At 35.4% G+C, this 14,124-nt stretch overlaps 1 protein-coding gene across 1 annotated transcript in view; it reads right to left on the bottom strand.

Moving 5' to 3' along the window:
* KIAA0825 (KIAA0825 ortholog) overlaps positions 1–14,124 on the bottom strand; it is a 251,533-nt gene that overhangs the window by 176,968 nt on the left and 60,441 nt on the right. The window contains exon 6 of the mRNA XM_062018445.1: positions 2,162–2,332. Within this exon, the coding sequence (XP_061874429.1) occupies positions 2,162–2,332 (171 nt within the window). The remainder of the gene's footprint in view (positions 1–2,161; positions 2,333–14,124) is intronic.

The raw sequence follows: 14,124 nt of genomic DNA, 5'->3' as shown, positions 1-14,124 counted from the left end.
ATTATATTTTCTAGTAACATATTATAATGTTTTCTGATGAAAATAAAGAAAGGATTCTAATAATTCCTTCTTAACAAAACTCAGCCTTCACCAATGAAAAAAACCAAGATTATCAGCCCAATATAGGACATTAACAGAAAATCTTAATTCCCTTTTGGTACTTAACAGTACCTGGAACTACTGGGAACATAGCTCATTCTCCCATATCAAATCATCTTTCACTTCATCACTACAACTGAGATTTATAACAATATGAAATGAAAAAAATACCAATAAACCCTTCTTCTAGTCAGACTTAAATTTCTCTGGCCATGTCTTCTCTTCTCTGACAGAACTGAGCAAAGTTTTGTGAATAAAACCAGGTAATGAGAACATCAACACTAAAATCAAAGGTACGTTTGATGACTTTACTAATATCACCTGTAAAAGATTTCTCTTCACCTGTGTTTCAGGGCAAAAGTAATTTTATGCTTTCTTTAGAACAAGCCTTCTACTCACAAGACTGCCTCCTACATCAAGATCTAGTAATATTTCCCATTCAGGTTTGATTACATAGAGGTATCGTCTAAGAACTGTCTTGCTATAAACATGATTATTCTAAAAGAATATTCTTCCAAGAACAAGATGAAATACACTTTTGAAGAACAGTTCTGAATGTAATTAAGATTGGAGAAACACCTGCAGGTTAAAGTCCTAAATACACTTCTTGGAAAGTAAAATCTTTCTTGATAACGTGGAAATCATTGAGTTCTCTGAATTATTGGAGATCACATGTCTTAGAGAGTACGTCATGACATGATCACATGTCAAATAAATTTCCCATTCAAAAGTGTATAATTTTTTTTTTTTACCTTTTAATGTAGAGTATGTAAAGAACACCTAAAGTTACCCTTATGGACTTACCTTTACACCCTGTCATCCACGTTACCCCTGTTTACTGTAACACCCCTTTGTAGGATCAAGACCATAAAACACACTGTAACAGCTAAACATTTCTTGAGAATTCACAAAACTGAGACATTAAAGGAGGCAGAAATACACTGAAACCAATAACAAAAATGGAACTTGAATGCAAATTTTATTTGAGCTTTGGTGTATATTCTGAAAATAGAGAGGTTAACCTATATTTCTTTATTTCAAAGTGTCAGTATTTCAGATGAAGAATCAGTCACCAAAATGGGTGCCTCAGAATTCTTCTTAATCTTTTTTATTATTTATATCAATTTAGTATTCCAAGACCACATTCCCCAAACACTTTTCCTCTCAGCCTGCAGCTTGAATACAGAGATACTGAATATTTGACTCCATCTATCCTCTCTCCCTAAGCTGCCTGACCTCATTCCTGGTCTGATCCTTTCTTCCAATATGGTGAAAGCTCTTGAAACCACTTGCTCTCTGGTGACCTGGAGTGTCTCTACTGGCAGAGTAGCAGAGTACATGAACATTTATGAACATACTGTGTCCTAGAAGGTGTTATTCACTTAATTTTCAGGATTTCAGTTCCATCTCATACGATATTAATGCAATTAGATGAAAAAGAGAGTGAGCTAGGAATCTAAGGCAAATGGAAGCTTGAAACTGGATCAAGCAGTTTACTTTCTCATGTAGAGCTTAGATCTATAAAATATCCACTGAAGTAAGTGGCATGAGCATGACAGTAAACCTAGTACATATTAGAAAGTCTTTGTAAGAACTATAGGTTAAAGAAGGACTATATACTAAAACATTTAGTTGCATGTATACTAAGATTGAATAAATTGAACTTCAAGTCCATGTTTCTCTCTTGAAAAAGGCACCTTTCAAGGACAAGTTCAGAAACAGTCACAGTTTCAAAGAACAGACTCCATGTATGTTTTATCCTCTATGAAATATGAGATTTTCTAGATAATTCAATAGGAGATATTATGTTAATCTTTGATAGTTTCACATAGTGATTCTCCATCAATAAATACTATATACATCACATCTTTACACACAACTACTAGCTCTTCTCAAAAAGTCATTCTGTTCAAATGTAAATCTGGAAAGTCTTTCAATGGATATGGTAATATGTTTGTTTAGAAAATATAATGACATAAATTAGGTAATTAATTTTGAAAATCATATAAAATTATCCTTTTGCACAATGCAGAATCAATAAATAAGGAAAAGCATCCATTACCTTGAACATTCTTATTCCTCTCTGTAAATGAAGGCACCAACAGAACTTCTGCGGAGAGCTCCTCAATTTTTTCTTCCATTAATAAAAAAAGTTTGATAAGTTGAGAAAGACATTTGAGTTGATACAATGTTAAGCAGAAGTTCCTTCCTTTTCTGTGGAATTCTTGTGGAGCTGTTCAAGTAAAATCACAAAATATCTTTTACTATAGCTTAAAAATGATCATACAAAACTGATTATGTAAGAAAGTATAATATATCAAGTAATTTCATTTTTGTCATAGCATAACATAGCTTTTTCACATTATAAAATAGTGTTAATGTTAGGTCTTCCCAAGTCTTTGGCATTTCTCAACTATCTGGGAAGTTACAACTGGATTCCAGGTTTTGTTACTCACTAACCATGATTTTTTTTCCAAGCAACAAATATATTCAGAAACCTTCTCACCTGTATTTTACAGAAAAACCACTGTATTGCAAAAACTGATTGAATAAAAGGAAAAAAATACGTCATTACTGTATTTTAATGGTTTGGGACATCACATCACTACACTGTCACTCTGCAAGTCACCTTGTCTGTTTAACAATCTACTAGCACAATACAGTTGATGAATATGACATCTGAGTGAAAAGAAACATCAATCTAACGCTCCACAACTTTAAATATGTGGAGACTGAAAACAAGTGCGACTGTCAGTGAACAAATATCAGCAAGTATTATACCTATAAGCATTTTGTATTTAAAAGAAGAAACTGAACATTTTATTTTGAAAGGTTAACACTTGTAGTCATAACATATAATCATGTCACGTCAACCAGGGAACTCTGATTTGTGCACAGTCAACTATAAAAGACCGTGAGCTGTTTTCGATTCAATATTACCAAACTACATGGTTTTAAGTATTTTCATTTTATAACTTCTTTAAATGTATCAAATTTGCACTTCTATGCAAATTGAAGTGAGCTGATACCATGTTTGTATGCAGTTCTGTTGCAGATGTAACATCAGCAGAAAAGATTATGTAGAAAGTGTCAGAGTGAGAGCCAGAAAGGTTTGAAAGGGAAGCTCTCAAAGATGAAAACAAATAGAAATTGATTGAAATGTACTTTCATATGTCAAGTCTCTCTTACCTTTTCAATTCTGAAGTACTCAGCACCTCCCTTTTTCTTCAGAGTTCCTATATGTTTTTTTAGGTATTCACAAATCACTTTTAAATAGACGTAGATCTAAGTAGCAGAGCTGAGCTCTGAATACAAATTCCCTAATTTGCTATTCCAGCTTTTCAGCCTTAGATATTGAACTGCAAGTTTTGCATTCACATCTGAATTTCCTCAAAGTTTCAAACAGATGTATTCATACTAGTCCCTTGCATTTCTAAGAATGGCAAAAGAAAGCGTTATTTATAACTGCCTCTGTTAGTGCCTTTTCTCTCTAAATAACAAGTAAATAATATCCATATCACTGGATTTCCAATTTAAGACTTACATTTCCAAAAAAAGATATTCCACTATTCAGAGAACTTTTCTCCTTTATCTGAAAACTAAATAACATAAACGGAGTTTAACTGACATAAAATGACTGCCTGAGTCTGCAGACAGCCAGAAATAACAGATCCAAGAAACACAAATCACACCATAACAGATTGTAAGGACCATAAATCACACCATAAAAATCAATGGAATGTTAGTTCATTCCTTTATAATTTGAAAGCCTAGTGATGCTCCTGTCCCTCTCTTGAGGAACAAAGACACCTTCCAGTTATTCAGTTGCCCAAAGTGATATTGTCCTCATTAGACAAGAAGAAGTGGACCTTGAAGCCAAAGGTATATAGCATTAAAATAATTTTAGAATATGAGACTCAGAAAAAAGCCAAAATTTTCCTTTTACTTTCAGTGACCAAAGTATATTTCAGCTGGAAGCTGAAGATACTAAGTTCAGAGATTTTTCTTTTTCTTGCCATTAAAAAGTTAAGAGAACAATTTAATATATAGCAAATCATATCATAGTATAATCAAACACACATAATCAGAGAAAAAGCTTACTATTAATACTACATATGTTTTACATAGGGTTTACGTTATGAAGTAGAGACAAATTTGTAAATGCATGACTAGTTAAGAATACTGGGTTAAGTTCATGCCTGAGACAAAACTTAGATACAAACTGAAGGAAAAAAATGGAGGTAAGCATAGACGACGTTCCACGTTTGATAAAATTGCACAAATATATCCTCTGTTATCTGATATGCAGCCAGCCCTCATAGACAAGGAGAAAAGACGTAAGAGAATAGTGGTTTAAGTGAACTCATGGAGATCTGAAGCATGAAGCTGAAATCCCTTGAATCAGATTTGGAACTCATTGGAAACCTATGGGTAGTGAGAACATGGTAATCAAATTCAAGGTAAGGTGATGTGTAAACCTCTATGACAAGAAGATGGTCTAGATAAAAGCTTATGAAAACTGAAAGGGAAGGTGAGACTACCATTTAATAAATATTATTCTCCTAGAAGTGTTGACATTAGGAGAAGAACGCTAAACAATCATCTTACGCTACAGCTATACGGCAGAGAATCTGTAAGGTGAGATACATCACCTAACCCAGATACTAAGACTTCTCTGGAAGAAGAAAAACAACCAACCAACCAGTCAGTAAAATACCTATATAGGATTTTTAGACAGTGCCACGTACTATGATAGATCCCTTCTTAAATTTTCTTTTGTTCTTTGTTAGGAACTGTTTTGATAAAGAAAATGTTATATGACTTACATTTGACATGAAAGTGTACCAAAGATCCAGATGTGACATAGATTCATGCTTCATTTACACAATTTTTTTTTACAGCACTATGGATAGGTAAAGTCACACAAGGTCACATTAACAATATGCACCAATCATGATAATGTATCATTGAACCTGGCTACTCAAACAAAATTGATGGTAATAATGCAATAGGTATTGGAAAGGACAAGTGCTGGTCCAGCAACACCTCTCAACTGATGACACACTCAGCTCACATAAAGTTATGTGGTATTCTGCACCTTGAACTACCTTGCTGAGCTATCCAGAACAGTCACTGTAAGGCACTGTTTCACCTCATTTTACTCACATAATAACCACAGAGTGTAGTCTCTACAGCTGCAGGGGCACAAGTGTGTCAAAAACACAGACTAATCCTTATGTCAGACTGGTGCTATTTCCTGTGGAGTTTTGCATAGCAAAATCAAGTGATTTGGCAATCCAGCCTTTGGAAGAAGTTAGCTTGACCCTCAATTCTGCTTAGTTCATCCACAGCACTTTCGAGGAACTGGACAGATGGAACCACCAGAAGTGAAATTCTTTTCAAATACGGTCATTTCCATGCCCATGGTTTTATTGCCTAAATCATTACTTAGTGCCTGATAATGACACGGTATGCACACACCTGAGTATCCAACGCTTGACGTAAAGACCCTATATATATCCCAGATTGATAGGTTTCAAAATACTAATGGTAGCATTCAACTTTGGAGACTGTTGACCAGCTTGCTTGTAAGAGCACATCACAGTCCATTTTTTTGTTAAAGGAAAATGAAGAAGCATTTCTTCTCAGACATTGATCTGACTGGACAGAAATATTTAAGAACTGTGTAACAGTAAACAGTTAAACAGCTAATGAGGTAACATACAGAAAATGTGGAAATGGGTTTAAGTCTTGTAGAAGGCTGTCATGATGACTACAGACCTCCTTGTGGACAGATGTGAAACTGACATGAGGATTCACTGTGATATATCACCAACCAAATCTTAGTGTCACAACCCTGTTTGGAGGAAAATCAGCCCAACTCACAGAGCAGTATATGATTACTCTGAAAAAGTTACGAAATGGATGGTGCTTTACAATGTCAGGCCCAAGAACTAAGATAAGTCATTTATCCAGTTAAACATTCATATGGCAAGAGACATTCCTTTGTGACGAAACTGGTCTAAAGCTGCTGACAGCACCCTACGCAGTTCACAGAGGACAGTACAGTGGGTGAATGGAAGAACATGAGGCTGATCTCAGATAGACATCAATCACTTAGCAATGGCATTCCAGTTCAATTGCAGACTAGACAGAAGCACGTAGCAAGTCCCATGATATAAACCAACTTCCTTCCTGGGCAACCTAAAGTTTGCTACTATCATTCTTCTAAACTTGATTCCTTTCTGCATGTCTGTGTAAATGTAGTTCTTGTACCAGCAAATAGCTGCAGCAGAATCTTTAGCTACAGGCATATACCAAAAGGGCCTCCAGAGTGTCTCCGAACAACAGGAGACAGGATCACCTGTTAAAGCACTACCTTGTGAGAATAATTTCTGCAAGGGGACAGAAAAGTTATTACAGAGATACAGAGAGGCAAAGTGAATCATACAGCCATTGTCAATGTGCTAATGATCTGATTCTGCAAATGTGGGTCTAAACAGAGCTGAGGTCAGAACCTAAAGACAGAGGAGTAGGAAAGGGTTCTGAGCTCCTGGACACAGACTCAGGGTTCATTCTGTGCAGAACTAGACACACAAAAATACTGCTGTATAAAACCATTGCCTATACTGATGATTTCTGAACTGCTCTGCAGGCTGAATCCGACAGTAGAAAAATCCTGCACCAGCACCATGACTCATCTTTAGGCACCAACAGATCTCAAGCAAGCACAGTGTTGGGAGTCACTGTAGGCTGGCTGCTCCTTGATGGACAGAGAGCAGTGCACAATGATATGGTCATCAAGTTTCTTACCAGCCAAGCCCCTCTCTTGCAATCCTTAAGTAAGACATGCAAAACAGACCCAGACAGGATAGTCAGGTTTCAAATGAGAGCCCACATCATCAGCCAAGTTCATGGTGATGATATAAATCTGAGGTCAAGCCAGGAAGTTGACAGCTTGGAGTCAGGATCAGGCCTGGCAAGGGTATCCAAGTCAGACACAGTTCAGTGATCATTAGAGCCATGGTGAGAAGGCTGGTTCAAACTCAAGCCTGGAAGTCTGAATTAGTCAGTCCCATGCCCAGTCAGAGCCATGGCTCTGGTGGAGGCAGACATCAGGACACTTGTGATGCAGCTCATTGAATGTCTATCAAATTGTGCAAGGTTTGCCAGACTAGTGCCAAGGCAGCCTATATATTCATATAGCATCATAGAAACTGAAGATGCTTATTTTCAAGTTTGGCCTTTCACTTTAGCAAGATAAAGTGGCAGAAATTTTATAAGATCTGAAGAACATGACATGCTTGTTGAATAATTATGCCATTCATCTTATCAGAGACTTTGTTTGGTTGTATCTGAGCAGAAGCATACTATTAGCCTTCAGGAAGTAGAGATGAATGCTCTGACCTAGCTGAGCAACTGTCCTGCTAAACTAGGGGTTATAAACAGACTATATTGGAACTAAAGTTTCTTCTGAGATCTCATTCAGGCCTTATGACATCAAAAAATGGCAACTGCACAGCCCTTTCCAAAGCAGCAGGAAAGCCCCAAATATGCAAATGTTACATACCTGTGAAAGCATTGATGTCACAATTGTAAATTAAAAAAAGCTATTTATTAAAGCATGGGCCAGAAAAGAGTCTGGTAGTAAAAAATATAAAAATACGTGAAACAGGTAGAATACTTATGATAGTGTTAAATTATGACAAACATACAACACTAGTAAAGCACAAATAAATTCTGATCTACTTTTTTGATATAGCCTTTCAAAACAATCTAAGCTTCTGTTCCATCCTTGCTAACTGTGCAATCTAAATATTAATTTAGTTATCAAAATTCGCACAAACATGTTTTAATATCTTAAACCAAAATCTATAATTCTTACACTCCTTAACATACGGTTAGACCAGGTTCTTAGGTAAATTTAAGCCAGAACAGAGGAAAAACTCTTCAGCTGCACTTTGAAGAGTTCTAAACCAAAGACATTTTACTCAGCTGTCATGTAATTCAGAGCAGAAGATTCAATGTAACCCAGATTATAGGTCCTCTTCCCCTATGTTAACTTCCTGAATCACTCAAGACTTGAAATTCTCACAGCAGTTATCAAATAATTTCCAATTTTCTCCTTCCTTCCTCAGACTGGAAAATTATGCTGGAATTGGAGGAGTTACACAGAAATGTTTATGAAAGAATCTTGATAGAAAGAGTATAGGTAGCATTCAGGAAAAAATTCTGCTGAAACAGTCAAGAATCAGTAACACAGATAGGATTTTGCCTTTGCACTGCACAAAAGATGACATTTGTTTAACAGTAAATACTTAGATTCAAATACTGGTAATTTAAGATGAGCATGTAGTGCTAACACACTTAGAAAACATAAGCACTCTCACCATGATTTTCAGGTTTAGTGATGCACTTATAAAAGATTAACTAGAAAACAGAAAAAAATGGCATTTGTTTTGTGTAGATGAAGTTATACACACAAAATTCAGATAGCTATTTACTTTTTATATCATTCTAAGGTTTTCTCTAAACATCAGGTAAGCATGCTGCCTTAGGTTTGAAGATAGTAGACTGAAAACAATATTGTCACATACAATACTGAAAACAACTATCTGGCACACCAGTCCTTCTACCAACAATCAATAAAAATGCAAGACTCAACACTTTTATTAGAGTATGATATACATGGCACTCCAAACAACCTTACTTAAGTTTTTAATATAAAATCCCGAGACTAGAAAGTAATTAAAAATGGTTTTCACTTAGACTAATGAGTACAAAATAAATCTAACTTAAAAAATTACAAGCCCCTCAAATAGAGGTGGCTAAGAAATGAGAGTCCCTATGTATCATAAACCATAATGTTGTAAGAGTAGCTATGCCAAGTTCAGGCAAAGAGTCTTTTCTCCCAGTATCCTGGGCTTGGACAGTGTCTGAAAGAAGAAGACTAAATAAAGATGTAACACGGAAACCATATACATTATTATTATTTTCCTCAGAGCTTACCTAGCTCCTGACCATTTTAAGCTGGGCATCTTTCAGAGACAGATGTGGCATACATTAATAATCTGTAGCAGGTTTCTATGTCATCAGTTTCTCCAGTTACCCTTCCACACCACTTAAAATTTTATCACCCATAACATTTTATGGAAAAAAGTTCCACGCTAATGAAACAAACGGTATCAATACTGTAAAAATAGATAAACAGAGGTTACTAGTAAAATCAGGGCCAACATTGTAATACTAACAGTTAAAAAATTACCTCACCTTCCAATAAAATAAACTAAATATTCACTAAAAGCTAATTCTATTGACTCTAACAAAAAAATCAGAATGTCATTCAAACATCAAGGTTAAATTCAGTGTGGATGTAATATGTCTTGAACGCTGAATCTCAATCTTACGTATTTGTATGTATTTTTTGCAAAATAATGTGACCACTTGCCAGCTCTTAGGAAAAAGAATAATGGTATTAAGAGAACTTCCCTTCACCAGTGATCAACTTGAGAAGTGCTCATATGAATTCTAAGTCAGCTAGTAAGTTAATTAAAGCATTTTTCAAGCAACCTAGAGTGAAAGACACGTGTTCAATAAAGCACTTGAAGTATTCGAGCTTCTCTTCAATACTTAAATCCAGTAGCAAGGTATTTGCCTTTATCTTACCACTTAAAAAGATTTGCCCTCATCTCTAAAAATGAAGCAGCATGAGAAATCAGCTAGTGCTAGATCTAAATGACCTATGTACACCTGCTAACATCTAGTTTTATAGCAAGATTCAGAAGCAGTACTTTCCCCAAAGCTGTAGCTTAAAACCATTAAATAAAGTGTTTCCAATCTCCTTGGTTATGGCTTGGAAGAATTTAAAATCTCTAAAGGCATATAAAGATATGCATATGAATGAATCCTATAACTTTTATGCAACTTTTTGTGATTTTTTTTTTTAACATGGTATCTTATATGTTTAAAATAATTTGGCATTTGCAACATCTCAAAAAAAAAATGAATGGCTAATTCTGATCATTTCAACCCATCCAGGGATGTGACACAGTAAAGTGTGGTGCAGAAGTCTCTGCATCACAGGTGAGCTGGCTGAGGATGTTCAAGAATAGCTACAGTATGACAGCATTGCTCTCAGATTAATTAGCCTTACCACTCAATGTACAGAGCCACATGGCTAAACTGCTTCTGAGAATTATGATGGTATCCTTGGAAAGCAACCTGACGATTGTCTTCTTCAGTGATTACAGTGGGGATTTCTCCCTCAGCAGGAACCAAGGGTTTAAAACCCTTTTAATCAATTTTACTATAAAATATCTTCCCAATACATTAAATATCATTCCCTTGCCCCCATTTATAAGGCTTAATTTCATACAAGATAGATCTACAATATCGTTCTACAAGGGACAGAAGAAAGTGGTGTCAGGGATTTCATCCAATAAAGCTCTATGAGGAAGAAAATCGAAAAAGTGTAATATTCAACTTGAAATCTAACTACAACCTGTGTACAAATAATAAAGCCTTTTCATAAATGGAACTAGCATTGTGTTAAAATCTGAAAAAAAACCAGCCTAATAAAGGAACAGAAACTCAGCTGCTCATAGTCACCATGTATATGGATATTTCAAGGGGTAAATTTTCAAAGCAGTGCACTGGGAGTTACATACATAAATTCGATTAACAATAATGTGTTCCTCAGCTCTCAGTGACATTAACTTTTAAGTGATGCTATAACTATTATAACAATCTTGCATTTATGACAGCATTCATCTGCACACTCTCTCCTAAACAGAGCTTGTATATAAACTGTATTATTCTTTCACTTGCATTTAGTAAAGACATATTCCATTTTTATGGACATCTGCTCACAGTTTTCTCAAACTGCATGCTGGTGTATGCTTTTTAATGTAACTGCTAGGTTTAAATAATTAGTATTGCTGTACATAATCACTAATTTCCCCATACCATAAGAGGCAACTTAATATTTCTGCATAGCAGACGTAATACACAATATTACACAGAACTAAATTATTACAAACAGTGCCAGCAGTTTTCTGTACACAGTACTTAAGATAATTATAAAAAATCATCTTCATTACTGTGTGCTCGCATTTTTTTAACAGTTTAATTTGGATAGGTTACAAGATACATTCAAATCACACAGATACAATTACTGCAAACCCAAGAAGCTATAAAATGTTCCCAACCAAATCCCTTTGACCCTGTTAATGTCTGCTCCTTGTTAATCTAAGGCAAACATTGTTTGTAGCATGCATTTGTTATGGAATATGAAAAAAAGAAAAGAAATCCCTAAACAGTTGTTATTGATTCTAGCATTTACTGACTGAAAGTGCCGTTCACAAGACAGAACAGATGCAGATGCTGACAAAAAGGTAAACAATTGTTGCATGGCTTACTGCCAGACTCTAAGCCAATATATTAAACTCCAAGTGAAGCACATTTCCCCTATAGATTGCATTTATTGCCACTTCATTTCCTATGTGCTCTGTCTCTCTATTGCTGTGCCTGGCACTAAGCTATTTTCAGTTCTTCGGTGACCCCTGAGGCCTAGTGCTACCTCACACAGCCATTAGTGAAGGGAATTGCATGTGTCTGACATGGCCTGAAACCAATTATTTGATATTTTCTTCAGAATGATGCCCAACTCCGTTGGGAATGAGCAATCATGAAATAATTTACCTCCTGATTTAATTTTTTCCTGCACAAATTAGTTGTAGCTTGAGCTGGCTATACACAGCTGCCTGTGACATATCTCTGTCTTATCAAAATTCTACTTGAAATGATGAAAAAGGGATGGGGGGGAGGGAGGAGAGTTGAATAGAATAGGTTCGGGAATCCTGCTTTAAAAAAGCATTGACAAGTTTATCAGATATACTGATCACATGCGCATTCTGCTGATTGAAACTGACAGACCCATAAAGAACTATCAGCTGAGCAAAGGGAACCACATGGATGCAAACTGTTATCTGAATGTTTAAGGTTTTTTAAACACCTGTTTTACTTTGCAGCTCCCTGTTAGTTCCCATGAAACTCAGGAGTACCAGGAGACTCTAATAAAGCAGCTTAAGCAAACAGATTACACTTTGGCTTATTTTTGTCTCTTTTTAATAAAAAATGGTACAGGTCTAAAGATAGCAAACATTTTTCTTGTTAGGGATCACCATAAACTCGTGACTTTTCAAAGTGCTTATACTATAGATCCATAATGTGTCAATAAAATGCAGTGAAGTAAGGGATCTCAACTTCTGTATAAACACAGTAAGCACGTATAAATTTGCATATATTTAATCAAGAGAGTGTGTCTGTCATAGAAAGATATGTCACTGCGCCCTCTTACACAACCTCAGTGAAGACTACACTAATCTTTTGAAAGAGATTCTCTATATATGAAATTTTAATCAAATCTGCACTATTAACTACCCAGTTAAATGAGATCAGTTTTCTTCTCACTATGATTCTATATCAGGTTGCTAGATGTTTGCTACTAAATGCGTAAGTCCTTTGTTAACATCAAATTGTATAAGCATGTCAAAAATAAATCTTGAAATCATGTTCACTGACCAAATGATGGAAGGATGGGGCAGCACTTGAAATACAGGTTGGAAGAACATCTGATCATTCTGTGACACAAAATTTATGTAGTAATCTTGAGCAAATTATCTCACTCATCTGACTCCTTGACAGTATACAGCTACTTTACAACTCGGTTGAACGAATTGCAGAGACTTCCTCAAGTGCTCTGAGGATGAAGTGCCCTGCAATACTGCTTAACCGAATTATTTTACACATAGATAGCTATCTCAGCTTGCTCTGAAACCAGAGACTCAAACTACTCCTTAATTTTTACAAACACATGTATCCCTTAGACAATGACATTTTAAAGAATTCAAAAGTAAACAAATTAATTAGTCTCTGAATTAAAACTAATTAGTGATGGGTCCATTGAAGGAATTTATCAGCTGGTATCCCATCATTTTCTGAGAATTTTCTTAATAATGACATAGCAGATACTCTCTCAACTTCTCTTTAATTGAAATGGCCTTACAGTTTGTAGACAGATTGTATTTACAATTATTTATAGTATTTATTAGTGGGAGGGCAGTGTTTAAGCATTACTCTATAATAGGAAACTCCTTCTGAAGTACTGACTACGAGCAAAAGCTCCTCTTTAGAAAACTGCAAGAATTATCCTATAACAAAATGCTACTCTTTGTAATATTTCCCAGTGGAACTGAAATAAAATTCTAGCCTTACCAATTCAGAAACTGGCTCCACAAACATTTTCTGACAATGCTGTGAGCTAAGGGAATCATCACATCCCCCGAAGTTTTCACACACACATAGAGAGAAAACACTAGAGTGTTTGAAGAAAGCATAAAAACTGAGGGACCCTTGTAGCAAATCAGAGATGACACCTACTTTGAAACAGAGAAGTCCTTGAAGAACTATAAGATGCACATCTTCTTTTTCAGTGTTTGCTGAAACACAAACTTTCAAACTTTCTCATGAATATTAGCTTCAAAACAGGACTTGTGTATGTTTCCCTGTAAACATTTAAAATACTTAGCTGATAAAAGACAATGGTAATTTGTATTTGGAAACATAGTAAATAACATATTTATTTTAATGCAATTTAAATTTCTTTAATGTCTGCAAATAGAAGAATGTCTGCTAGCTTTGTTTCTATCCTTTGCATTTACATTCACAGTGGAATGGTAAGTTGTTTCACAGATTGTTTCACAGGTTCATTACATCAGACCCACTCCATTAAAACTGGATTGTTAGGAACTTTCAGCCAATCAGGAATTTCTATCAAATGTTCATCATTTCTTTGTGTAGTCTACACACGATATTATGTATTTCCTTAAATAATAGATTAAAGTGCCCCTGTCATTTTTGCTTCTCTTACTCCTTGGAATATCTGATATATAACAGAGGCAGACAGTGACAGCTTTTGTTCTAGTAAGAGAAAACATTAAAAAAATTACTTATAAAGTTGGAGCC

The sequence above is a fragment of the Colius striatus genome, chromosome Z, assembly GCF_028858725.1.
Source record: "Colius striatus isolate bColStr4 chromosome Z, bColStr4.1.hap1, whole genome shotgun sequence".
Taxonomy (NCBI): Eukaryota; Metazoa; Chordata; class Aves; order Coliiformes; family Coliidae; genus Colius; species Colius striatus.
The sequence above is the reverse complement of the archived record's forward strand: the minus strand, read 5'-3'. Positions and strand labels throughout refer to the sequence as shown.